The sequence below is a fragment of the Chelonoidis abingdonii genome, chromosome 1 (assembly GCF_003597395.2).
Source record: "Chelonoidis abingdonii isolate Lonesome George chromosome 1, CheloAbing_2.0, whole genome shotgun sequence".
Classification (NCBI taxonomy): Eukaryota; Metazoa; Chordata; order Testudines; family Testudinidae; genus Chelonoidis; species Chelonoidis abingdonii.
The window spans coordinates 265,852,297-265,875,215 of record NC_133769.1 but is presented as its reverse complement, the minus strand read 5'-3'; the positions used below and the strand labels follow the sequence as shown (position 1 = coordinate 265,875,215).

The 22,919-nt window shown below is 41.5% G+C and overlaps 1 protein-coding gene across 2 annotated transcripts in view; it reads right to left on the bottom strand.

The window, feature by feature from the left end:
* Positions 1–17,204, bottom strand: part of EFNB2 (ephrin B2) — a 504,468-nt gene extending 487,264 nt beyond the window's left edge. For both annotated transcript variants that reach the window (XR_012654999.1, XM_032790084.2), the window contains exon 1: positions 16,143–17,204. Coding sequence is in view for 1 of the 2 variants with exons in the window: in XM_032790084.2 (XP_032645975.1) it covers positions 16,143–16,270 (128 nt within the window). In the remaining variant the exon portion in view is untranslated. The remainder of the gene's footprint in view (positions 1–16,142) is intronic.
* Between the last annotated feature and the right edge of the window lie 5,715 nt (positions 17,205–22,919).

Below are 22,919 nucleotides of genomic sequence, written 5' to 3'. Positions count from 1 at the left end.
AATCTGGCTGGTGGCAGCGCTATCAGATCTAAGCTGGTAATTAAGCTTGGAGGTTTCATGCAGGCACCCACATTTTGGACGCTAAGGTTCAGAATTGGGACTTATGCTTATAACAGGAGGCCACTGCCAGGGAGGAGGATGGGTTTGGGGGGGGAAATAAGCATGGTCACATTTCTTCCGAACCCCTTATAGAAGCAGCTCTAGGGGGCCACAGGTCGGGTACAGTCTTGCACTTGAAGGAGCACAAAGCCTCCAATTGTGACCAGCTCCTGGGAGGGGAAAGTCACTCTCCCCTCGCCCCATCCTTTGTGTACATGCCAGGGGCCAGCCACAACCTGGCACTGAATCTGCTCTCCTGGAGATACCATTAAATTAGATGCCTTATCTTCTCATGAGAACATCTGGTTTTCAAAGGCTATGACTTCAGCTTAAAAATTAGTTCTCACTCAGTGGGAACAATGAATGATGCAATGAAGTGCAGCCCAGGCCTTCTACAGCTGCCACCTCAAGCCCTGCACTGATCCACTGCATCTGCAACCCACGAAGCCCAGCAACTGGAGCCATGTAACTGAGTAGTCAGCAGCTTTTTCCCCAGCATTTCTCTCTGTACTGGCCTAATCAAAATTAGCCTCCCCAGGACATGGAGTGCAGAAGCCCTAATGAATGGCTGCTCTGCCTTCAACCCCCTCATGCAGGGCTACCACAAGATTTTTGGAATACATCACGTCTTCCATGCATGCTCACCCATGGGGGTGAATTTCAACCACACTGCATAAAAGGCAAGATTTTACTTTGGTGGAGAACCTCCTTTTCCCTCACTGTTTGACTGTCAATTAGGAAAAACATTAAACCATGCCCTCCAACCTCCTGAAAATTTAGACAGGCTCATGCTTTACACCCTTCACTACCAGACATAAATCTGGGCTGAGCGATTGGTGCAAAATATACCACACAGATGGGGGAAACCGCACTTCCTTGTGCCTGAAAAGCAAAACACTCTCACAGCAAATGCCTATCTGGCATTTTTACATCAGTATGGGGAGTAAAGTCTGTCTTTTCTCACACCAGAATGCAAACCAGGTAGTAAGGCCTGAGATTATGAAAATGTGTAGGATCTAGCCCTTTTAACTGGACTGATATTAGACTTCTCTTCAAAACTACAGCTTTTATATTCAGCTTTCTTATGTGACCTCCACATAAAGTACTATTAATAGAAATTAGCTTTTTTGTATTATTGTGCAGAAAGCAATTACTGCAGTGGCATAAGAATATAAAGCATTAGAGAATTCAGATCCATTTACTAAATCAGTTCTGGTTACCACAAAAGAGAAGCTAATGTGCTGTAGGCTTGGTCTCCAAACTGAAGAATGTTATATGAATATTACCAATATTCTATTTTAAACCTGTGTTTGATTATATTACTAATATTTTATTTTAAAATGGTATTAGATTATCAGTTTGGTAACACACACACACAAACACACACACTTCAGCAGAAGAGGTTTAAAAAAAACGCAAATGGCTGCCATGGAGAGTGGAAGCTGGTCTGTATAAATGGGTTATTCTGTGGAATTTCTGAAGAGAAAACACTCAGTAGGTGCATTGTAATTAGTTGCTCTTCTAGTTACCTCTTGATAAATGATGCATGCGGCTCTGGAAGAGAGCCCAACTCTTGACCCATGACACCACTACACACTTTAGTACTTCAACCAGGAATCCCAAGCCTCAGAGTTCTTTTTTGTTGTTGTTTTTTTACACAGATGCACTTCTGAAAGAAGTCTAACATCTAGGGCTCATTTTGTGTATTACAGAAGTGCTTTATGTAGTTATGTTCTAAATACACTTGAGGAAGGATTTCTGATGCAATCATTCCAAATGGGCAGCATGTTTCATGATGGGGTTAAAGGACAGAGTACAGAAAGACACACATATAACATTTACTGCCACAATGCTTAATGTTAAATGCCTTCCATGATTTTTTAAGTCTCTACATGCAGAAAATATTCATAAATACTGGTTATTTTAAAGACACAATATCAGAAGCCTAGAGAGAAATGCGGCCTCTACCATGAAAAAATACCCTTAAAAAAAATCAACATTTTTTGGATAGCACTTTACTGCCCCCTTTTGCACTTTAACATTAGAACAGGTTTCAGCATGAACTTACTTATGTGAAACTCTGTGTGCTAATGGGGTACAACAATAGGGCACTAGGTTTACATAGGATTACGTTATCACACACTGCTTTTGGAGCATCTTGCAATTACCTAAAATGTAAACAAGTGACGTGTTGCTCCTTCATGGCCTTCAGTATGCCAGGAACCGATCAGTAATTGGAGGCTTGAATAAACATTTTCTACTTTAATTTGCTTGCATGTGTGTGCTTGGGGTGATTGTTTGTTATCGCAGGTGGGCCTTCTTTCATACTTTTCTAAAGCAAAGATCATCTGCGACTTGAACCTGGTTTATTCATCGGGAAAAAAAGAGTGACAAAGGATCATCCAGTGTGGGAGTCATTAAGGTGTTAGCAATCCCTGTGCTAAAAGTATAGGTGTGTGTTTCAAACCAGAACTTCACAAACTGGCAGGTAAAATATTTTCATGAAAGGTGAAGACAAGAAGCCTCTAGACATTCAAATGCCCTACAAGCCCAAGCACCACAAACCCTTTCTGCAACTCTGCACTGCAGCTACAGTAGGTACAGCATTCTTGTGTGTCTATGTCTGTGTATACATACAGTGCAAAAGGTAATACATCTATAGTCTATTGGCTAGTTATTTACAAAATACTAATTCATGATGACAGAGCCAGAGGGGGCTCTCCCTGCTCCAGTAACCTTGGCTCTCATTTGACAAAGTCCATGTGCTGTTGTGTATACTTATATTCAAACTAATCCATTTCCCTCTGTCATCCTACAATTACTATACAAGTCACAGTAATATTAAATTTCACTGCCTACAGCACCCACAACTGAACCTCTACTGTAATGAAAACCGATTTCCTTTGATATTAATGCTGGTGTTTTTTCCTCCTTTTCTAGCTACAAAATGAAGGAAGAGCCTGATGTTGACTTAATTGAAGAGTTTTTGTTTAAAATATGATGCTGGAAACATTAAACTAGTCTTTGCTCTCCCAGCAAAGATAATGAAGTTATTTATTTGTTTGTTTAAAATCCAGGCCATGAATTCAGTGTAACACAAACCTGGTGCTCCACTCAAAGTGCTCAAAAATACTCTGAGCCGAAAATGAGAAGCACAGCATTTCTTTGAAAAGATGCAGAGCTGTGTGTAGTGTGTATGGAAAAGAAAGTCAAATCAAACCATGTGTATTTCTGACAGAAATCACTAAAGTCTCTGCTCTTAGTAAGCTAACAGAGACCAGCTGGCATTTGCCAAAGAACTGGCTTTTAAAGGACACTATAAATCACAAACTAAAGCTGGTAAAGAGACAATAAAAACAGATGTTCTATTACTGTGTTATTCTGTGTTCTACTCTGTTACTGTTACAAACCAAAACTGGTGTCAGCCACAATGCAAGGAGGTGAAATAAAGTTTTCAGTCTCCTTTCTCTTAAGTATAATTTGTTTGCACCTGTACAGTCTTGTTCCAAGCAATGCTGCTAACAGCAGTCTATAAAAAAGGGTGGGGCCTGCCTTGTTATTTGGTGAGACATTAATAATCACTGACTATCGCTTATTAAATACATTCCGATAGTATTTTCAGCTAGTTCACAGTTGTTCTAAAATAACTTATTCCATACTATTTGTCTGCATAAGGAAACTGTAGAGTTGGAATAAGTTCCTATCTCATGCCATTTCAGTCTGGGATATGCCGTACCAGCGGTTTGTCACATTATACGATAGAATAAACAAACAACTCTTTGATAATACACTGGCATGTTACAATCTAGAATTTATATGTGAATATTTTCAGAAAACCCATCCACAAATTTCATTTAACTTTTTTTTTTATCTTACTTGCTCTTCTTTTCACATTCAAAAAAAAAAAAAAAGCTTCAAGAACAGGAATAATACACAGAAGTTTCATTTAAAGTAGAGACAGACCCAAAGCAAAACTTGAGATACAAACTTGGGGTCTAATCAGAACTACATCTCTTTGTAAACCACAGATTCAATCACTCCTGAACTTGGGGATCTGAAATCCAGATTCAAATCAAAACTTTCCCAAAATTCAGATCCAACTTTCAGACTCAGCCCATTTTAGAGCTGGCTCGAGCTGTGAGCAAGAATCCCAGTCTGGATTCTGTCTCAGATCTAAGATCTTGACTTTGCTCTGGAACAGCTTGGATTCAGCACTGGTGGCCAGCAATCAGGATAAAGGCACTGGCCATACTCCGAACATCAGGCAATAATATGCAAAGGTTTGCATCAACTGAGGTATTCATGTAAGGTTAGAGCTTGATTAGCAAAACTGATGTGTCTCCTAGGGTGACCAGATAGCATATGAAAAACAGGGATACATTTTTTTTCAAGGGGTGGGCAGGGTGTAGAGTTGCATATATAAGATAAAGCCCTTAATACTGAGATGTCCCAATAATATAGGGATGTCTAGTCATCCTATGTACCCCTCGACTTGTCGTTAACTATTAGGGGTCTGCACTGGTAGTCAAACTTTTTCTGTCATGCCTCTCCCCTTACCCCTAATGAAACCTGTCTGCATCCCCCCCACACACACACACACACCCTCCCCTCCACACCCAAACCATGGTCGGGAACCGCAGCCAGGAGTGGGGCTGGAGTGGAGCTGTGGCCGGGAGTGGAGCTGGGGCTGGCATCCACAGTTGAGGCCGGGGCCAGGAGCCGAGGCCAGGGACGCAGCCAGGAGCAGATCTACGGCCAGCAGCTGACCTGCAGCTGAGGCTGAGCCAGAGTGAAGCTGGGGCAGAGCAGGGCTGGGTGGCATTGCCACCCCACCCTCCTTGGGGGCTGGCCCGGATCCCGAATGTGTTCCCCCCGAATGTTCCTCTGTGCCCCCCTAGGGTAGCGCACCCCAGTTTGGGGGCCACTGAGCTACATCAATTACTGCCACCAATAGGTGAATTGGGCCTATTCCAGAGTGCATTGAAGGCCTTGGGGTTTGATTCAGGCCTATCTCGAATGTAAAGGATTTTACAAAGCTAAAATCTAGGAAGAAATTTATATTTTTTATTATCAAAAGCCTTCTCACTCTAGTTTGAATTCAGGAAAGCACATAAACACATGCCTAAATTCCTCCCTCTTTAGCAAAGAAGTTAAACAGGTGCTCAAAAACTCTGTTGAAGAGGGATGTTTTCCTGAATCAGGGTCTCTCAGAGCAAACATACTTAAGGACAAATCCTGCTTTCTCTACCCTGCACAAAGACTCACTGAACTCAATGGATTACAAATTGTGCAGGATTTGGCCTTTATCTTTCATGAAAAATCTCTGGAATCAGATTGACTTTTGTAAATTCACAGCGATACAGATTCCCCCAAAAATTCATCTCTTTATAAACATGCCTAGCAATTGTGGCTGGCAACATGATTTTCCCTGCTCAACTAACCTACACATTCTGGAATTACCTTGAATAACCCCCACAGGTTAAACATTGCACAGTGATTAAAGCAGGCTGCTCCTGAACTAAACTGAAATTAATTAAACATAAAGAAAGCAACTGAAGTGTGGACAGTGAATGCAATGTGACTGTCGAGCCCCAAAAGGAATCAAGATGTTCCTAATGCCAAATTTGCACTTTTATCCAGTCAAGTATAGAAACCAACTGCTGTTCAGGCAATAAGAAAACAGACTGCAAGCACCAGTGAAAATGGAAATGCAAAATGACGCACCACTTGAGAGTCAAAACTGCAGCTATGTATGGATTCACCAGTATTCACTGCATAGGTTCCTTAAGCAACCTGCTTCAAACTTGCAGAACATCAAAAGCCAGATGGGTCTTACTGAATGACCCACAGGCAAAAAACCCGGATTCCAATCTGCTGTAGAAATAGGCCTGGACTTGATTTGAGTCTTCTCAGCTCTGACAGGCTGGAATCTGGCAGAATTCCCAATCTCTGGAATCATATGGCATTCAATTTTGACTTGATTTTCTCTTTTAAAAAGTCAGACTTTCTCATTAGCTTTAACACATACTTTCCCCCTTAATCCAGCCACTACCCATTGCCAATCTTGCCCCACTGCTCTTTGCAAAAGGTAACTAATAATATATTAAACAGAAATATTTAACAAAGACACAATAAAACATTAAGAAATAATTCGGAAAGTGATAGGTTATAAGGCTAAAAGCGGTCATTGTGAGCCTAGCCCCCTGCGTAGCACAGGCCATCACTTTATTTTGCAATATGTATATTTTGGTTATTCTTTAATATGTGCAAAAGTCTGGTCCTGGTGAACAAAATCTTGGAAATGTTAATTTAGTCTTTAGACATGCACCTTTTTGAAATGTCTATAGATTAAAAAATTCTACAATGATATGTATGTCATGCACCAGGAATGATTTACCTAGCAATACAATCTCCTATCAGTCTCCGTAAATCATTCTTGGCTGGGGAACTGTGTTTAAAACCAGAAGAAAGCCTAGACTATTACATCAAAGTTTAAATCAGCTGCATTATAATTATCATGCTGATACTGCAATGAAACACTGGGTGTTGGCTCCTCAGGGATGCCAAAAAGAGAAAGACAGAGGTCCTGTGCTTCTCACTTATATTTAAAATACATATAATCACAACATCGACGCAGAGTCCTATGAATAACGCAACTGATAGAGAAAAAAAAAGGGACTGTTCTCTTATGCCAAATAAAACTACAAACTTTCAACACTGCTAGAAAATAAAAACCTGGACTATGATTCAAATATACTGAAAGAAAACAACATTGAAATCCTACAATATAAAAGAAAGTGCTATATAGCTGAAAGTTGCTCCCTTAGGACTCCATCTAACTCCAACTGAAGTAACTGGGAGTCTTTCCACTTAACTTTATTCAGAGGTGGACTGGGGCCTTAAACACGTCTGTCTTCTTGAAAATGAAGTAATAAAACGGACAAGGTTGAGATTTTCATAAATGAATGCCTACATTTGAAAATCAGATCCTTTATCTGAATATAAATATCGAAGCCTAACTTTAATTGCCCATTTCTGAGAATTTTGGCCCAAGACTCTCTCATCGAGTCTTGTAGTCACAGATTTAATTAAAGACTTTGAATACAGTGAAGTATTTGGGGGCCTGATCCTCCATGACTGGAATCAATGGGTATTTTGCCATTGACTTCAGTGGGAGATGGAGCAGGCTCTTCCTCAGACAGAATTAATATGCAAAGGCTGTGGTACTGGAATACAGTTCAATGTATTCTAAATGGTGCTGGGAACCCTCTATCCATTCACAGAATTTGTACACATACCTTGTACCAGGGGTCGGCAACCTCTGGCACGCGGCTCGCCAGGGTAAGCACCCTGGTGGGCTGGGCCAGTTTGTTTACCTGCCGCGTTGGCAGGTTTGGCCGTGGCTCCCACTGGCCGCGGTTCGCCGTCCCAGACCAATCGTGGAGGCAGGAAGCAGCGCAGATGAGGGATGTGCTGGCCACAGCTTCCCACCACCTCCACTGGCCTGGGACAGTGAACCGTGGCCAGTGGGATCTGCGATCGGCCAAACCTGCCGACATGGCAGGTAAACAAACCGGCCCAGCCCACCAGGGTGCTTACGCGAGCCGCATGCCAGAGGTTGCCAACCCCTGGCTTATACTCTCCATTTTGGAAATCTACCTATTCATGTCCTGGAGAATGGAGAGAGCAAACTAAATAGTGCTCTTATACTGCCACTCTGTTTTCATACTTTGTTTAGAGAAATGGGCTGAGGGCAATGGGGCTTGTTTTCTTTCTTATGCGTTTCTCCTACTATTTATTTTCTTTTGGAATCAGAGACCGCAATCACCAACCTCAAGGTCCCCTTTGCAGGACTACTTGCAGATGTTTGTAAGAACATCTCTAAATTTAATGTATACAAGTGAAGAGTATTTTAAGAGAATAGGGCCTGCTGATTATTCAAGAGGAACAACATAAATAGACATACCTGACTTTTGCTGCATGTGAAACATTACATAAATGATCACCTACTCTTTCCTATGCCTCACCAAATGTACATAGCATTATCTAGTACATTTCTGAAATGTGACATGACAGGTAGGTTCCAAAGCTAAATGTTGGGTAATGATTAGCAAACAAAGGACATTGGTTTTTGCATTATTTCTTTAATCACTTTAACCCTTGTTCTAACAGAAAGCATAAGGCCAGAGTAATTCAGCTTCCTCTTTTGTCATTTGCCTGCCATAAATATGCACCAGTCTGCATCTGAAAAGCTGAAGGAGGCCGCAAGCTTGCTGGACATTTATCATGCTCTGTTCCCTGTTAACAAGCAAATACTTTAGTTGAATGGCCCATTAGCAATCATTGTCAAATGCAGAATGCAAGGTGCTTGGATGTGACCAGCCTGTAAATTAGAGAAGGTTGCCCCCGTACTTTGCAGAATTTCAGCAAATGAAATGGATCTTTCTATATAGATTTCTGAAGGTTAAACTGGAATAGAAGAAATGTTTTGAGTGCTTCAGATTCCATATATTACACAAATCTGCTCAATCCCCCTCTATCTGGTGGTGTGTGTGCATATAAATACTTGTTAAACCATATTAGCTTCAGCAGCATGTCAATTTGGTTTGGGACTCAGGTTATCTGTCAGAAATGTGTTAAACCTATCAGCTAGGACAAAAACTACAAATTTGAAAATGCAATTTTCTGAATTCCCTATTCCCTGAGAGTTCAGAAACGCAGAAAGTGACCAAGGCACTGCCAGCAAACAGCACAGAGTTTCATTTTCTCAAACTCACGCAAGGCCCACTTAATCAAAAGAGACAATAGTTATGGTATCAGAGTTTTTTTTCCTGTGTCTAGACTCCCGCTTTTTTCCCCTTGCACACAAATGAACAGACAATACAGCAAGTATTCCTTTCTGGACTGCACCTGTAGTTTGCAACACAACAAATAACCCAACAGGCTGGTCTATGGCCTTTTTCTGTTTTTCGGATGTTGATAATGGTAAACACAATGCAAAAACAAAAGTCTTAAGCTATTTACAAGGCTGTTTGGGACAAGAGGCAATGAAGGAGCAGCAACAAGCAAAATCTTTTCTTAACTTTTACAGCTACAAAGCACTTAAAATAAATGACAACACAAAGAGCCAAAGTCTTTGCCGTCCTAACTCCATTGCAGTCAATAGAGTTAGGCCAACAGAGAATTTAGCCCAATGATTTTAAATTGCAGGGGGCCTATCTCATTCAACTGAGGATTTCAGATTGCCTTTCAGGAGCAAATACCACCTGGACTAAGCCATATCAACTTGGCTATCAGCAGCTTTATTAACTAATTTGAATTAAAGCTGGATTTTTTTCTTTTATATGTTTGCAGGGTGGGAAACACAAAAATTGTACAAGAATCGTCTCGCTAAGGGAAAAGGACAATGCGGAATGTTTACCTTTGCTTCTCCCATGGAGTGTGAGATTGAGACCACAGTCTGAAATATGGCTGAAATCAAAAGATGTCTGTTTTCTTTTCAGATAACCTAGTCCTACCTATCCCCTCTGCTCTCTATTCCTTGCCAGCAGGTTGCTGCCTGAAGCCCAAATAGATTAAGGAAACAAACTCAAAGTGCTGCTAATCCTACAGAATGGCTGCTGCTGCTAGGCCAGGAGTTAAAAAGGAAAATCTTCCACATCCTAACAATTGCAGTGATCTGAAGTTCTAATCAGTCCAAATCTTAATAAAAAGCAGTAAATGAAATCTACTTTTACCATATTATACACCACCAATGAGCAAGAACTGAGCAGCTTTTCTTTACTGCTTTAACCATCCCAAGCCACAAGTAGGCCTTTCATACTTTCTAATCCTGGCCTCCAAGTTTTGTGCAGTTCTCACATAATACCTTACAGCCCGGAGCAAGGCCCTTAGTTTCTAACACCCCTTTCAGAGACGTGTCATTTCTAACATCAAGCTAATCTATATGTTGCCATGGCATCACCCTTTATCTGCTTTTACATCTTACGAACTGCATGGATTTACCACATTATTTTTATCTGAAAGACAGAAAATGGTGGTTTTATTGCCATACAATCAGATTACTGCTGCTAGTTTCTCTATGCCTTTTTACCATACTTCAATCAAAAGGGATCAGTTTCTTTATACTCTGCCCTTGATTTACATTACATCTGTAAAGACCTAGTCTGAGTTGTAATCCCCTTATTAACTATGACCGGGGTTGATTTGCCTAAAAATAAAAGCAAATTGTGTCAGACCTTTTCACTTTGTTTTTGATTCGGAACTACAAAATGGATTACTAAAGAAATCTTCAGAGTTCACATGGCTGGTATAGTACTGAATTTAAAATGAGAATTAAACAAGTTAAACATGGGAGCCGTGTCAACGGTTTACATTTTCCATCATGGGAGAAGGGCTGAATTGCATATGTCTTTGTATTCTCTGGCTTTAAAGAGACAATGAAGCCACAGGAGTTTTTCCAAGCTGTTCTAACACTATCCATTTGCCATCCTCCCTTTCTTTGCTTTTCATATATCAAAATAAAAAAATAAAATAAAAAAATCACCCAAAGACTTAAGTCTGGGCTAGAAGTTTATAGTTCTGTGGATCTGCGTATTTTAATTAAAACATTTTAGACAGTTGAACACTCCTATTTAAGTGTCCACAACATCGCACAAAGGGTGATCTCATAAGCAAATCTATGTAGATGTATGATAAATGACCTGAAAAACAGGTTTCTTTATGTTAGGAGCCAGAGAAGGCAGAGATTAGACACACATGAATAACATTTTAATCACTATTTTTCTCAGGAAGATTGCGTCTCATTTGTAATAAGCAATTTTGAGTAGTAAGGTTGCATGATATATTAAAACTAGATCCCTAAAAAAAGTTGATTATGGCTGCTACACCTATTTTTGCCAATATTCCCTGTAGTCATCTTGGTATTTCAAGTAATTTCCCATTATAGGAATGTTTTGTGAGCATGAGATATACCCTACGTACCATACTAAAGTAATGTGAGCTCATTACAATAAAATATGGGAGAAAAAAAGGTTGAAAAAAAAGAAAGAAAAATGTAATGATTTCAGCTTGACTTTCAGTCACTGTCTATCTAAAGACAATTACCACACTAACCAAAGTGCTTTTCCTTAGTAAAGTTTACAGATAAGAGGCTTTAAGATAATTACTATAAATAATATAGCATTTATTCTCCAACTGATCCTGTGTACAAAGGGCTATAGAAAATCACTGAGTCAAAAATTCAGCCTTCAGCTTGTTCGAGGTTTATGTTGCTAATTCACCTGAGCTAGGAGTTGGCCATAGGTGCCAGAAATATCTAATGGGACAGAGGATACTGTTCACAGTTCTCTGCACTAGCATGCGAAGTGTCAACAGCTATGTTTTGGGTAAGATTTAGAAGCATGTGTTTAAATCATTTTAACCTTCAGCTCCTGTTTCTTCAGCTTGAAGCTGTAATTGTTAAGGTTAAAGAGCGCAGTCCCATGGCACAGGATTCCCAAATAAATTCTTGTCTAGAAAGAGGAGACCAAACATGTTGTGAGATATCGTTTTAGCAAGCTCTTTGTGCTTCAGTTGGCTCAGTTGTTCTGTGAAACAAGGACTGTCCATTACCTATAGTTTATCATCCTGACAAAATGTGAGGAATGTGGATGTGAAAGCACTAACAATTCCACCCCTGGTGCTTTGTTCTTTTTTCTCTCTATATTAAAACCGACAAGATTAACCCAAATGCAAACTGCAGAGCATAGTTCAAGGAGCTATTCAATCAGGAGTGAATGTGCATTTGTTTACCTACAAAAATAAGAATTTCAGATACAATGAGAGGCAGACTGGTTTATATGCTCTTGAATAGACTGTTTAAACAGGGCCATCAATTGTAGTTTATTTTATCAAATCTCTGACACATTGGTATTTATTCAAAGGCCGATTGTGGCAGATTCCACATATATCAGGTTATCACAGATATTATTTAGCTACCATTTGTCTTCCCTAAGACAATCAGTATCAAAAATACAGCTTTTTATGGAGAGGTTTCATTGTGTTATGACAGAAAAATGCTTTGTTAACAGGCCTACCACATACAGCAGTAGCCTCAGACACCAGAAACACTGTGTTGATAAGTGGATCTCTGTAATGTTTGACTAAAATCCATAAAACTATATTCTGCAATGTAGTACAAAGGCAGTGTTGTGCACTGTGAGATAAAATTGAAGTAATTATCACAATCTATGTATCTCATTTCTCTAAGTGGAAACATGGTACATGGGGAAAATATCTCTAGGTACATGGAGAAAATATTCCCTGACTGAAATGTGTCAAATAAAAGGAGTTACGTTTTCATAACCATTTGTCCTTATATTCTAAAGATCATGGCTTAATGTCCGAGAGTCTGAAATGAGAAGTCTATCACGAAATCAGCCACTACGATGGCGTTTAATTGAACCATTTCTCCCAAAAATGTAATGTCATAGACAATCGATTATTCCTTCCCTTTTACTATGTTTTTTTTTAATTACATTTGAAGATTTAGTCAAGGCAATGAAAGTGGATGTCTAAAGAGAGAACTGTAATGGGGGAGGGGGCATTGATCTTATGTTCAAAGGACTACCATCAGCACTCTGTCCCAGGCGCCAGCTAAAAATTCTGACCTCTAAATCTAAACACAAAACAAATTTAGTGTATGCTTCCCTCAGCCTACATTTATTATTCCATCCTCTATATTAAACTTACTAATAAATTCCCCTGGCATTTAATTGCTGCCCTGTACAGAAGATTTATGTACTGAAACTTTCAACAGAAATATACATGCAACTTCCATAAATAAATTAGCTGTAACACCAAAGCTGGTAATTATTTATTACAGACATAGACAGCATCTTTAATATTGCACTATCCTCAGATCCTCCCGGCAGCAGCGGGAGGAAATTTTCTAATTTCTCAACCAAGTATTAAGCTTGGGACCTGTGAAAGATCGACCTTTTCTAAGGAGAAATTATTCAGTACCCTTCAGGCAAACCATTGTGACAAGAATTAGAAAGAAATCCTGCTCCTGAAAAGTGGAGCAATCACACCAACAGCAATATCTCTAATGCATTTGTAAGCTTCCTCAAACTACAGGCCTCCAAGTGCCCTATAAATCACTAGGCCCAGCCACTGAAAAAGACTAATTTTAATAGCGTACTTCTTCACTGCGATGATTAAGCTTCAATGAATCACTCAAGAAAACTCAATTACATCAACAGGCAGAACCTATTTTTTTAAGTGTAAATTTAAGTTGAAAAAGTAATTAGGTAGCATCATTAGAACGGCCATTAATAATGTTTAAACCTTTTTGAAGTAAAATACCTTTTAGAATTAGCAAAATTGAAACTTTATTTTTATTTGCTATGATAGGCACTGAACGTTGTACTCCAGCAGGGATTAAATTTGGTTATTTAGGCATCAATGAAATGAAAATATCTAATGCAAGCTGTCAGGGTAAGCAACAAAAGTGAAGGTAAATCAGGACTGGAAGAATGGCATGGAGGAAAGTCTGGTGCACAGAGACTGTTCTGTTTTGGAAGAGTGACCTCTATAGGAACAAACTGATCACTGGACTGTGGACACAGGGTGGGTGCTATGGTTCCTCTGCCCTTGTACTGAATCTCTCTCCACAGTCATTGCAGGCCTGCTAATGCAATGCAACCTGGTCTTGCCACCAACCTGTGAGTTCAGGAATTCTGGTGGCATTTTAAAAGTGTCTTGTTTGTCTTCTTCAAAGATTTGGTGTTTAATCTTTTCTAGGTCAGAGAAAGGATTTAACTAGATAGCATCATATAAATGCAGGTCCATAGATCTAGTTTAAACTGTGGCTCTGTTTAAACTGGGTTTTCATCTCATATAGTATGTGATCATTTGTCATGTAAAACTAGAAAAAACTGCATTTGAAATGTTTCTGTTCATGATAATCATTTTAATTAAAAACTACATTGTCCTTTTTAATTTTCCTATAAATTTTTTACAAAGGACCTAATCTTTCCATTCTTGAAAAAAGTCAGGAGACATTTATAATAAATTATCATCTAAAAGCAGTGGAAGGTAAATGCTGAAGTTAGGATGTGATTTCTTAATAAATATTTTCAGTTCCTAGATCTAATCAAAACTTGTGTAATTTCAGGCAGACTCTGAGTTTTGCTACCAATACACAGTTAGTTCCCTGATTCAGGAAATACTCCAATCTTCTTCTCTGGGCACTTTCCAATATGTCTTGTCATCTAAGGGCACTTTTACAGATATTTACTAAATGGATTAAATGAGAAAACCTGAATTCAGTTAATAAACAACGTGAGTATGCTGAAATTTACATTTGTGATCTTCTGTGTGTCTGGTTTGTTTTTAAACACATTTAATTAAAATTATACATTAAATAATATGTTTAGCATAAAACTTTCTAAACTCATTATCAAACTATCCTTCCTGATACTGTGAGGGGGGAGTTCAGACTATGCTAAAGAAAATCTTTTCATATCACCCAACTTTTGATGGGTTTCAAAGTTTATCAAAGCCAACTTTAGATATATGCACCAGTGGCATAAATAAAACAGTTCGGAACAATACACGTTTTAAAGAAGGAAGGCTCTCTTTGCATCATTGCCTAGTTTTCTCTTCACCAGGATTTCTTATGCAAATAATATCCCTATTTCCAAAAGTAACAATCTCAATACACCTAAGGAGGAGACTTTCAAAGAATAGGACCATATTTTAAGACTGTGCCTTAATAATTAAATCTTAGAACGCATATACTTTCTGCCTGCTCTGACTAGACACATGAAAATGCCCTCTGATGGACAATAGTCAGCACATTACTCACAAGCATGTGCCATGTTCTCATCAAGTCCACTGGCCAAATTTAGCCTGGCTGTCAGCCACTGCAAGAATCTGGCCCTGCATCTCCACATGGAGAAGTTGAGCAGTAGTTCTCAGAGTACATAAAGCACCGCTGCTCTAAGGAAGTGGGACCAACCTGCACTCCCTGTTTTGCTGGAGGTGAGGAGCTACAAGGGCTGGCAATGAGCCCCGCTGGATCTGGCCCTGCTGGGGATCTGTATGAAAAAGCTCATCTGCCCAGAGGCTCTGTACTCAGTCTTGCCCTCTCCCAGTGCTGGGAGAATAAAGTCAGGCAGGAATCCAATTACTGTAGCCCCCATGGCGCCCAGTCAGATTTGGCGTTAGGCGCTGTGCAACTGCAAAGTCATCTGAAGTCATGGCCCCTGTCCCTATCGGGTATGCAGTCTAAAGGGGAAATCCTGGCCCCATTAAAGTCAAGGGCAAAACTCCCAGGAATAGCAATAGATTTCACTCTAGGGATCCTCCTTTACTCTTCTGTCACCCATATCTCCCCTGTCCCAGAGCCCTGGCAGGATCCTTGCACTTCTTGCTCAGGCAAAACGCTCGCTGACTTCCAAATCGTAAGGCACTGCCTCTCCCTGGGAGCGGCCCCTGCCAAGCACAGCCGGAGCTGGCCCCATGGCCGTGTCTATATTTGTCCTGAAGAGAAACAGAAGCCAGGCAAGGTCTATCGAGATACCCTTCCCGTTGAGATAGACTCTGTGCACAAATCCCCCCGTCGGTGTCTTCGGGGGGAGGGGGTATTTAATGGGCGGCAAGATCCTGAAGTGCACTGGGGCGTTGGAGAGTTTCTAACCTGGAGAGAGCGCTCTGAGCAGAGGAAGGGAGGGAGAGAGCAGGGCGAGGGATCGCCTCGGCGCATAGGGAGCCACGGAAAGGTGGGTAAGAAGTGCAAGGATCCCGCTGCCCGTGCCCTGCTCCGCATGTGGTGCCCGATTAATCACAGTAGTACCCCGGCGGCAGCACCTTGCCCTCGGGGTGAGAGCAGGCGCCGCCGGGAGCTCAGCCCCCTGGGACCGCAGTGCCTGCCACTCGCAATCTCTACGCTCCACCGACCCACGTCGGCCTCGCTGGCTGGCTGTGCTATTAAAATTAAATCAGACCCCGATGGGGGCGGGGGCGGGGAGGGATGAAGCAGAATGAGGCAAACTTACTTGGGGTTGGAGGAATTCCAATATATCGGGTCTAAAACTATCGATCTGGCCATTGCAGTTCTGCATAAAACCATCAAAACTCCCCAGCAGTACTTCCAAAGGGAGGAGTCTCCCCTCCGCACAGCCATGGTCGAAAGCGGCTCCAAGTCCCTTGCCCAAACCTCGCCAACTCCTCCGTGCGACTCCCCGTACCTGGTCAGCGGGGGCGGGTGGATGCTCGGTATCCCCCAGCAAGAAAGACTGACCAGAAACAAACCAACAACAAGACGAGCGACGAAGCACTTGGTGAGAACTGTACGCAGCGTTACTGAGTCATCTGTGCCCCAGGCATGTCGGAAAGTCTCCGGCGAGATAAGAATCCAGCCACCTCCGAAGTAACAACGCCACCACCAATGCAAACGCCTCAGTCCTCCCTGCTCTTTGAGGGCTCCCGGCTGGCTTGTAAGACGCCACTCAAACTGCCAACTCCGCTTTGGATCCAGTGCGCCATCCACGGTCACGGCGCCTGGGGATCGCGTAAAATAAAAACCGAGCAGAACTGGAGATGGGGGCGATTGAAGGGGAGAAGTGACTCGGCCTCCGCCAAGAGGCTCCCCCTGGGTCTCTGGTTGTGCTCCCTGGTCCCCGGCACGTGCAATTCGTGCGGCCACCGGCCCGGGCAGTGCAGGGATGGCGAAGGGAAGCTTTGCTCTATAAATCCACTTCGAGTATCAGCTCCCGGAGCCCGTGGAAGGCGCATCCGCAGGGTTCCATGCCCGCCCCCGGCGCGGGGGTGCTGTCCCCGCTGTGTGCTGAGATGGGGGGGGGGGGCTCCTTAGCGTCAAAATCTCCCCTCTTGCTTCTTCCACTCGAGATCTGCAGTGCGTGCCCTGCGCTGGGTGGCAAGCGGACAGATCCAGCCAGAGACAGGCAGGAGCCCCTTGGCTTGGAGTGCCCCTGCTGCCGCTGAGTAGGTGGCTTGTGCGTGTGTGAGACAGAGAGAGAGAAAGAGCCGGGCGAGCTGCAGCCTTTCCCTCCCCTGCTCCTTCAGGCTCCAAGTCGCTGCTGCTGCCGCCGCTTGGAGTCTCCCTGAACGAATGTAACCGCTCCTAGTTGCTGTCATAGCAATATAAACTCAGCCCATCCTCCCATTCAGCCTGCGCTCATAGGGCTGCTGGAGCAGCGGAGGCTCTGGTTGGGTGTCGCGTGTGTCACTTACACACCTCAGCACTCGACATTCTGTCTTCGGATAGGGTCTTGTGTGTGACAGGTGATCCCCTTAAAACACTATAATATAATCTTACTGTTAACAACATGAACAATAATAAAAAAACCACCATCGCTATGTTCATGATCAGAATAGTACAATGCAAGGTGAGACTCCAACCACGGTTTAACACCTTTCCATCCGATTATAGTATTAAAAAGAACAATTCAAAAAAACTTTTACACATCTTGTCATAAAGGCTCAAACAATGTCTATGGCTGCGAGGTACTGGCAATTTTATACATGGGATAAAAACGATTAAAGTGGAATTTATCCCTCTCTGAATCCAGCCTGTACTTGCGGAATAATTATATTTCCCTATTTGCAGGTCGTGCTTCCTGACTTTAATTACGTTTCACTGGGAGAATAGCTATTATGGAACTTCATGTTATCAAGTTTATCATATGAAGCCACATATAGCGTATACTTTAAGAATAGATAATGAGACAAAGCTCTCCGTCTTCCCGGGCCCTTACTCCCACATTTTGGTATTCTCAGTTGATATTTTTCGCTCCATCCTGTCACGTTTACCCTGGCTGTCAGCATTTCCCACGGGGTCTCTTAATTACAGTTTTCAAAGTTTATTTTGTTACAAAACAATTAGCCACGGACAGTCCTAAATAAACAGGATTTTGAAATGCGAAGCCACTTCAAAGAGATGTGGGGCCTGAATTTGCAACAGATAATTAGAGACTCTCAACTCGGGTGTGAATTTTCTCGCCCTTTCTTGTCTGTCACTCAGTGTCACTTTCTTCACGTCTACACGTTTGTTATGATGAGGGTTGTTCGGTCAATACTCTCTCCAGATCTTGCGAATCTCAACAGCACAGGGCAACTTTTTGCAACGAGGCAAGAAATGGCAAATTAGAGTCAAAACTGGCTGTCTACTTTGGGTCAGACTCTCCCAAAGGTCCCTTTACACAGGGCTCAAAAAGAACAAATCCGACCGAAAGTGGAAAGTGGCACAAAAAGTAAAAACTGAGTAGGTGTCCCCAGAGGACTTCCAGTTCGAGCCTTTGCACTCTGATCATTCCTCGCAGCCCTGGAGAAAGAATCGGAACGTGCAGGTCTCAGACGCCCTTTGTACGTTTCCACAGAGCCACAGCGCCCACTAGCGGCTATTTGGTCAACTGGTTTCAATAGGAAGCAAAAAGAATCTACACGGGTTTAATCCCCGTCCTGTGACTCCTTTCCTTTTCTCCCTAAAGCCTACATCTATTTCTCCCCAGACTATAACAACAAACACTCTAATGCTGCGCATCTGTTAGGAATTATTTTTGGAATGGAGGTTTGGCGGAGGACTAGCAGTTCAGAATGATGTTGATCTCAAGACTAAATAATAATTATAAGTAAGTCACACAGGTTTTTTTAATTATGTAGGTTGACAAATCTCTTGAAGTAGGTGTTGTATGCCCCCAAATCGACAAAGTAAATAAAAGTCAGATCCCTGTGAACTACGCTGTTCTTTTCGTCTCTTGAAATAGAATCATTTTCCCCACCGTTTAGTTAAATGACATACAGAAAATATGTGCACAAGCCACGAGAATAATTTTATTCCACGAGAAAATATTTTTTTTCAATCAGTATAGTTCGTTCTGTTTGTACTGAAATAGGAAAAGGGTCTTATAAGGAAAACCAGCTGCCACTTTCATTTGATTCCTGTTTTCCTTTTGGAGAAAGTGGCTACAATTCCACTTTTTACCAAATTTGTGATTTAGAGTTCACAGACATGGCTGGCACAAATCACTCAAACCGTTAGCAACACAATGAGAAGGAAAAGGAGGTTAAAGGCGCATTTGATGCCTCGTGGGTTGTGTGAATTGCATATGGTAGTTCTCTAATGAAATCGACAATTCAAGAAAGAGGGGAAAGCAGTTTGTCTTTCACACAAAACATCGAATATGTCCTGAGTAAACTATTAATTAAATTTAGCCTGCAGTGTTGTCAGAATTGCAGATTCGGCGCCGCAATTAGGTAGAAAAAGATCAGAGTTCCAGGATGGGATCCGATTCCTAACAGAAGTGGGAGACAGAGTTTGTGTATTATTCACACCGAGAGGCATCAACCTTTGTCAGTCGGTGTGTGTGTGGGGGGGGGGGTGTTTAATTTATTATTTTTTAAAGAAATTGTGAGATTTGTATCTCTTCATAAGCCAATATAAACAGTGAGTTTGATCAATGTTTCCAGCGACTGAGAAGTGTAAATAAAGTAGATTAAACTCTCTATTTTACGTTTCTACTTTTGTTTGGTTTGAAGCAAAAGGTTAGGGAGTGGTGTTCTGTAAAAGCTGTGAGTAAATGGTGACCTCTAACTCTCTGTATCCTTGTTTTAAGTGAACCAGAGGAAATGAAGAGCTCTGCATTGTCTGAAAATATCTCTCAGCAGCTAAAAATACAACTTGTAACGCATTATATTTTTGGCTCTCAGGTTAATCATGTTTCTAGACAAATCAAATTGTTTTATCTAGTCTGCAAAACAACAACAAAATATACCTTAAAAAGAAACCCGTCTTTGTATAACTAAACATCTCATGATGCTCACTTACAGTATTTTTATGAAATATACATCAATCAACATATACATCAATAAATTGGCATACAAACAGTAATGTGCTAAATGATATATTTGTTCATTAGTCATTTTTTAAAGTATCACCAATAACTTTTTCGATTGTTTTCTTACTGGCGATTTAAAATGATTTGACAATAGCATTATTTTTCTTTCAGCAGCGAGGCGTAATTTTCCAAGTCTGAGAGGCTACATTGCCCAGAAGTGAAATTCAGTGCGAGTAGGTGAAAGCCGAGTGGGACCAAAGTTCCAGTGGCAGCACTGTGTTTTATAACAGGGCAGGAAACTTTCCGAGCTACCCCATAGCCTGTTCCCCCATCCCCATTAGTGTCCTAATCTTGCCTGGTTGCTCAACACGGTTTACTCCTGCAGAACTCAACACTTCGCGGGATCGGGCTCTAGCTTTCCTGGTTTACTTCCGTACAAACCAGAAATCGCTGAGGAAACGTAAGATTTTATGAAGGCTACAAAACTTAAACTATCAATCGCTTTTTTAGCCACAGGAATCGCTTCTTTAAGGAAGATTTTTTAACAAATCAGAAGATCAGGAAGTTTGTAGCCGGGATATATACCCAGGGCTTCGCATTTCATCGAAAACATAGTTTCCCCAAGGCTCTATCTCCCGCGGGAAATTGTGATATGGTTTTGGGGCACGATCCTGAGTGCCTAGCATAGACCTAGCTCCCGTTTTCGGTGGGGGGTTTTGCGTGAGCAAAGGTGGAGAGGATCGGCCCCATGAGTTGGTGAAGAGAAAGATACAGTATGAAGAGAAACTGCTACGCTGTTTAGCTTATGTAAAAAGCAAACAAAAATAGAACGATACGATTTGCGCTCTAGAAAAACTTTATTTCCTTCTTTCATTCAAACCGCAGAGCAGAAACCAGAGATTTGTCTCTGAATAATTTGATACCCCCCCCCGCCCCATCGTGGTTACCGCACAAATATTGGCTCTGATTCTATCCTCACTGCAACCTTCAACAAAACGCTTATTTAGAGGAATAGAAGCAGGATTGGCCCCCAATTTTTCACTAATCCCTTTTAAACATCAAGTTGGGGAGATCAAAATATTTTAAAGTGCAAACCCCCACCCTTATTGGTCAAATGATGGACAAATGATACTTACTGCTTTTAAACAGATTGTTTATATTTTGTGTAAGGCCAATTGAGTTGGGCACTTGAAGATCCTAAAACTCTTACCACTGCCATCACTCAAAATTTAACAAGATGTATTTTCCATGTCTCTGACACAGTGAATATAGATCTGAACTATTAATGTGCCCTTTCCCTGTCTCTGTTTTGTAACTGAGCAATTTTGGTTCCCTATGCTTTTGCAGAAAATGCTGTCCTCTCCCACTAAATACCATCACTGACGGAATGCATGCTGTAAAACACCGTAGTGTGCAGTTTGGCCCATGCTTTTTGGCACTATGTTTGAATTATTTTTATATTGACTCTTCTTAGCTCAGGTACTGACCCCCAAGGAAATTTAAAAAAAACCCCAAACATAAATAATTCTTCTCTGATGTCTCCCACTGGGGGCAGAGGAAAGAACCAGGGAGCAAAGTTAATCTATTTCAGTGGCCTTTAAAAAAGGTGTATGTCTACTCACACAGAACTGATCACTGAGCCAGTACAACCTTTGGTCATTCCAGGCAGATAGGAGTCATTTGGATATCCACTATGGAGATATTAAAAAGAGGCTCTGCTCTCTTCTCTCCATTGTCATGAAAATTAAGCCCTCAATTACCACCACACAAACATCAGGGGAAAAAAAAAAAAGCCTGGGTCTTGGTTGGGTGATACAAACATGAAAATATACACACACAGGCCTGGAAAGTTGTGAGAAAAGGAACTCCAGTTTCTGTAGCTGCAGAATCTCAGGGCTCGGCACATTCCCCTCCTCCTGGCCTTCGCTGTCACGGATAAATGCAGCCTCCACTGTTACTTCTAAAAGAATTGCCAGAGCATACAAATTGGAGTGTTTCCTATTTGGTTTGAATTTCTCCACTGCGCTATAAGGGCCCCACCCTGTTCCCATTAAAGAGAGTGGCAAAACTTCCAGGGAGTCCAATAGTGCAAGATCAGGCCCTCACTGGGGACAGAGAATTGTTTTCCACCTCCAAAGGGACAAAGGACAGAGCATGCTATAGTGATGGTGCAACAGTGCACACCTCCCTCAGTGCTTTTAAATTATTAAAAGATCATTTGTGTACATGAGGGCCAAAAGCAGCAGCCTGCATGAGGGAAGTTAAAGGGTGGTTATCGTAAGTGCAAAAGAAACCTCTGATTTTGAAAAAGTTGTTTGAATCTATAGCTAGGATAGCAGCGCTAGTTTATTCCACCATCTCTATTTCTGCCTTGTGTTTAAAAAAAAAACGAAAAAAATAAAAATAATAAAAGAATCCAACAGTCATTTCCTGAAAAGCGGGGGTAGTCAGGGCAGGCACAAAGCGATTGTTGGAGAGTGCATAGCCTCTGTTAGTGAGAAACAACTTATTCCACATTCTTGGTGAGGATAGTGGTAGAGCATGTGAAATACCATAGGGAAAAAAGCAGGTGGTAGTATTTGGGGCAAGTGCATATGTGAGGGGGAAGAAATGGTAGATGGGTGGTGGTGATTTTTCCTTTTAGGAAGCTGAGAATTGATTCCATATTAAATGCCTGGAGGTGTAGTGACACTCCTTTTGTTATGTGGGTGGGTAGGACATTGGTATGTTGCTTAGATAGCTCACAGGCCAAATTATCGCTGTAGGCTTCACAGGCAGCAGCTCTTCAGTCCACTTCATAGCAGGTCAGTTTTCATCAGACTAATGACTGTGGTATGGTTAAAGGGTGGTTTATTGTAACCGCAAAAGAGCCTCTTCTGATTTTGAAAAAGTTGTTTGAGTCTTTGGCTAGGGTAGCAGCTCTAGTTTATTCCACCCTATTTATTCCTTAAAAAAAATCCAACAGACACTTCCTGA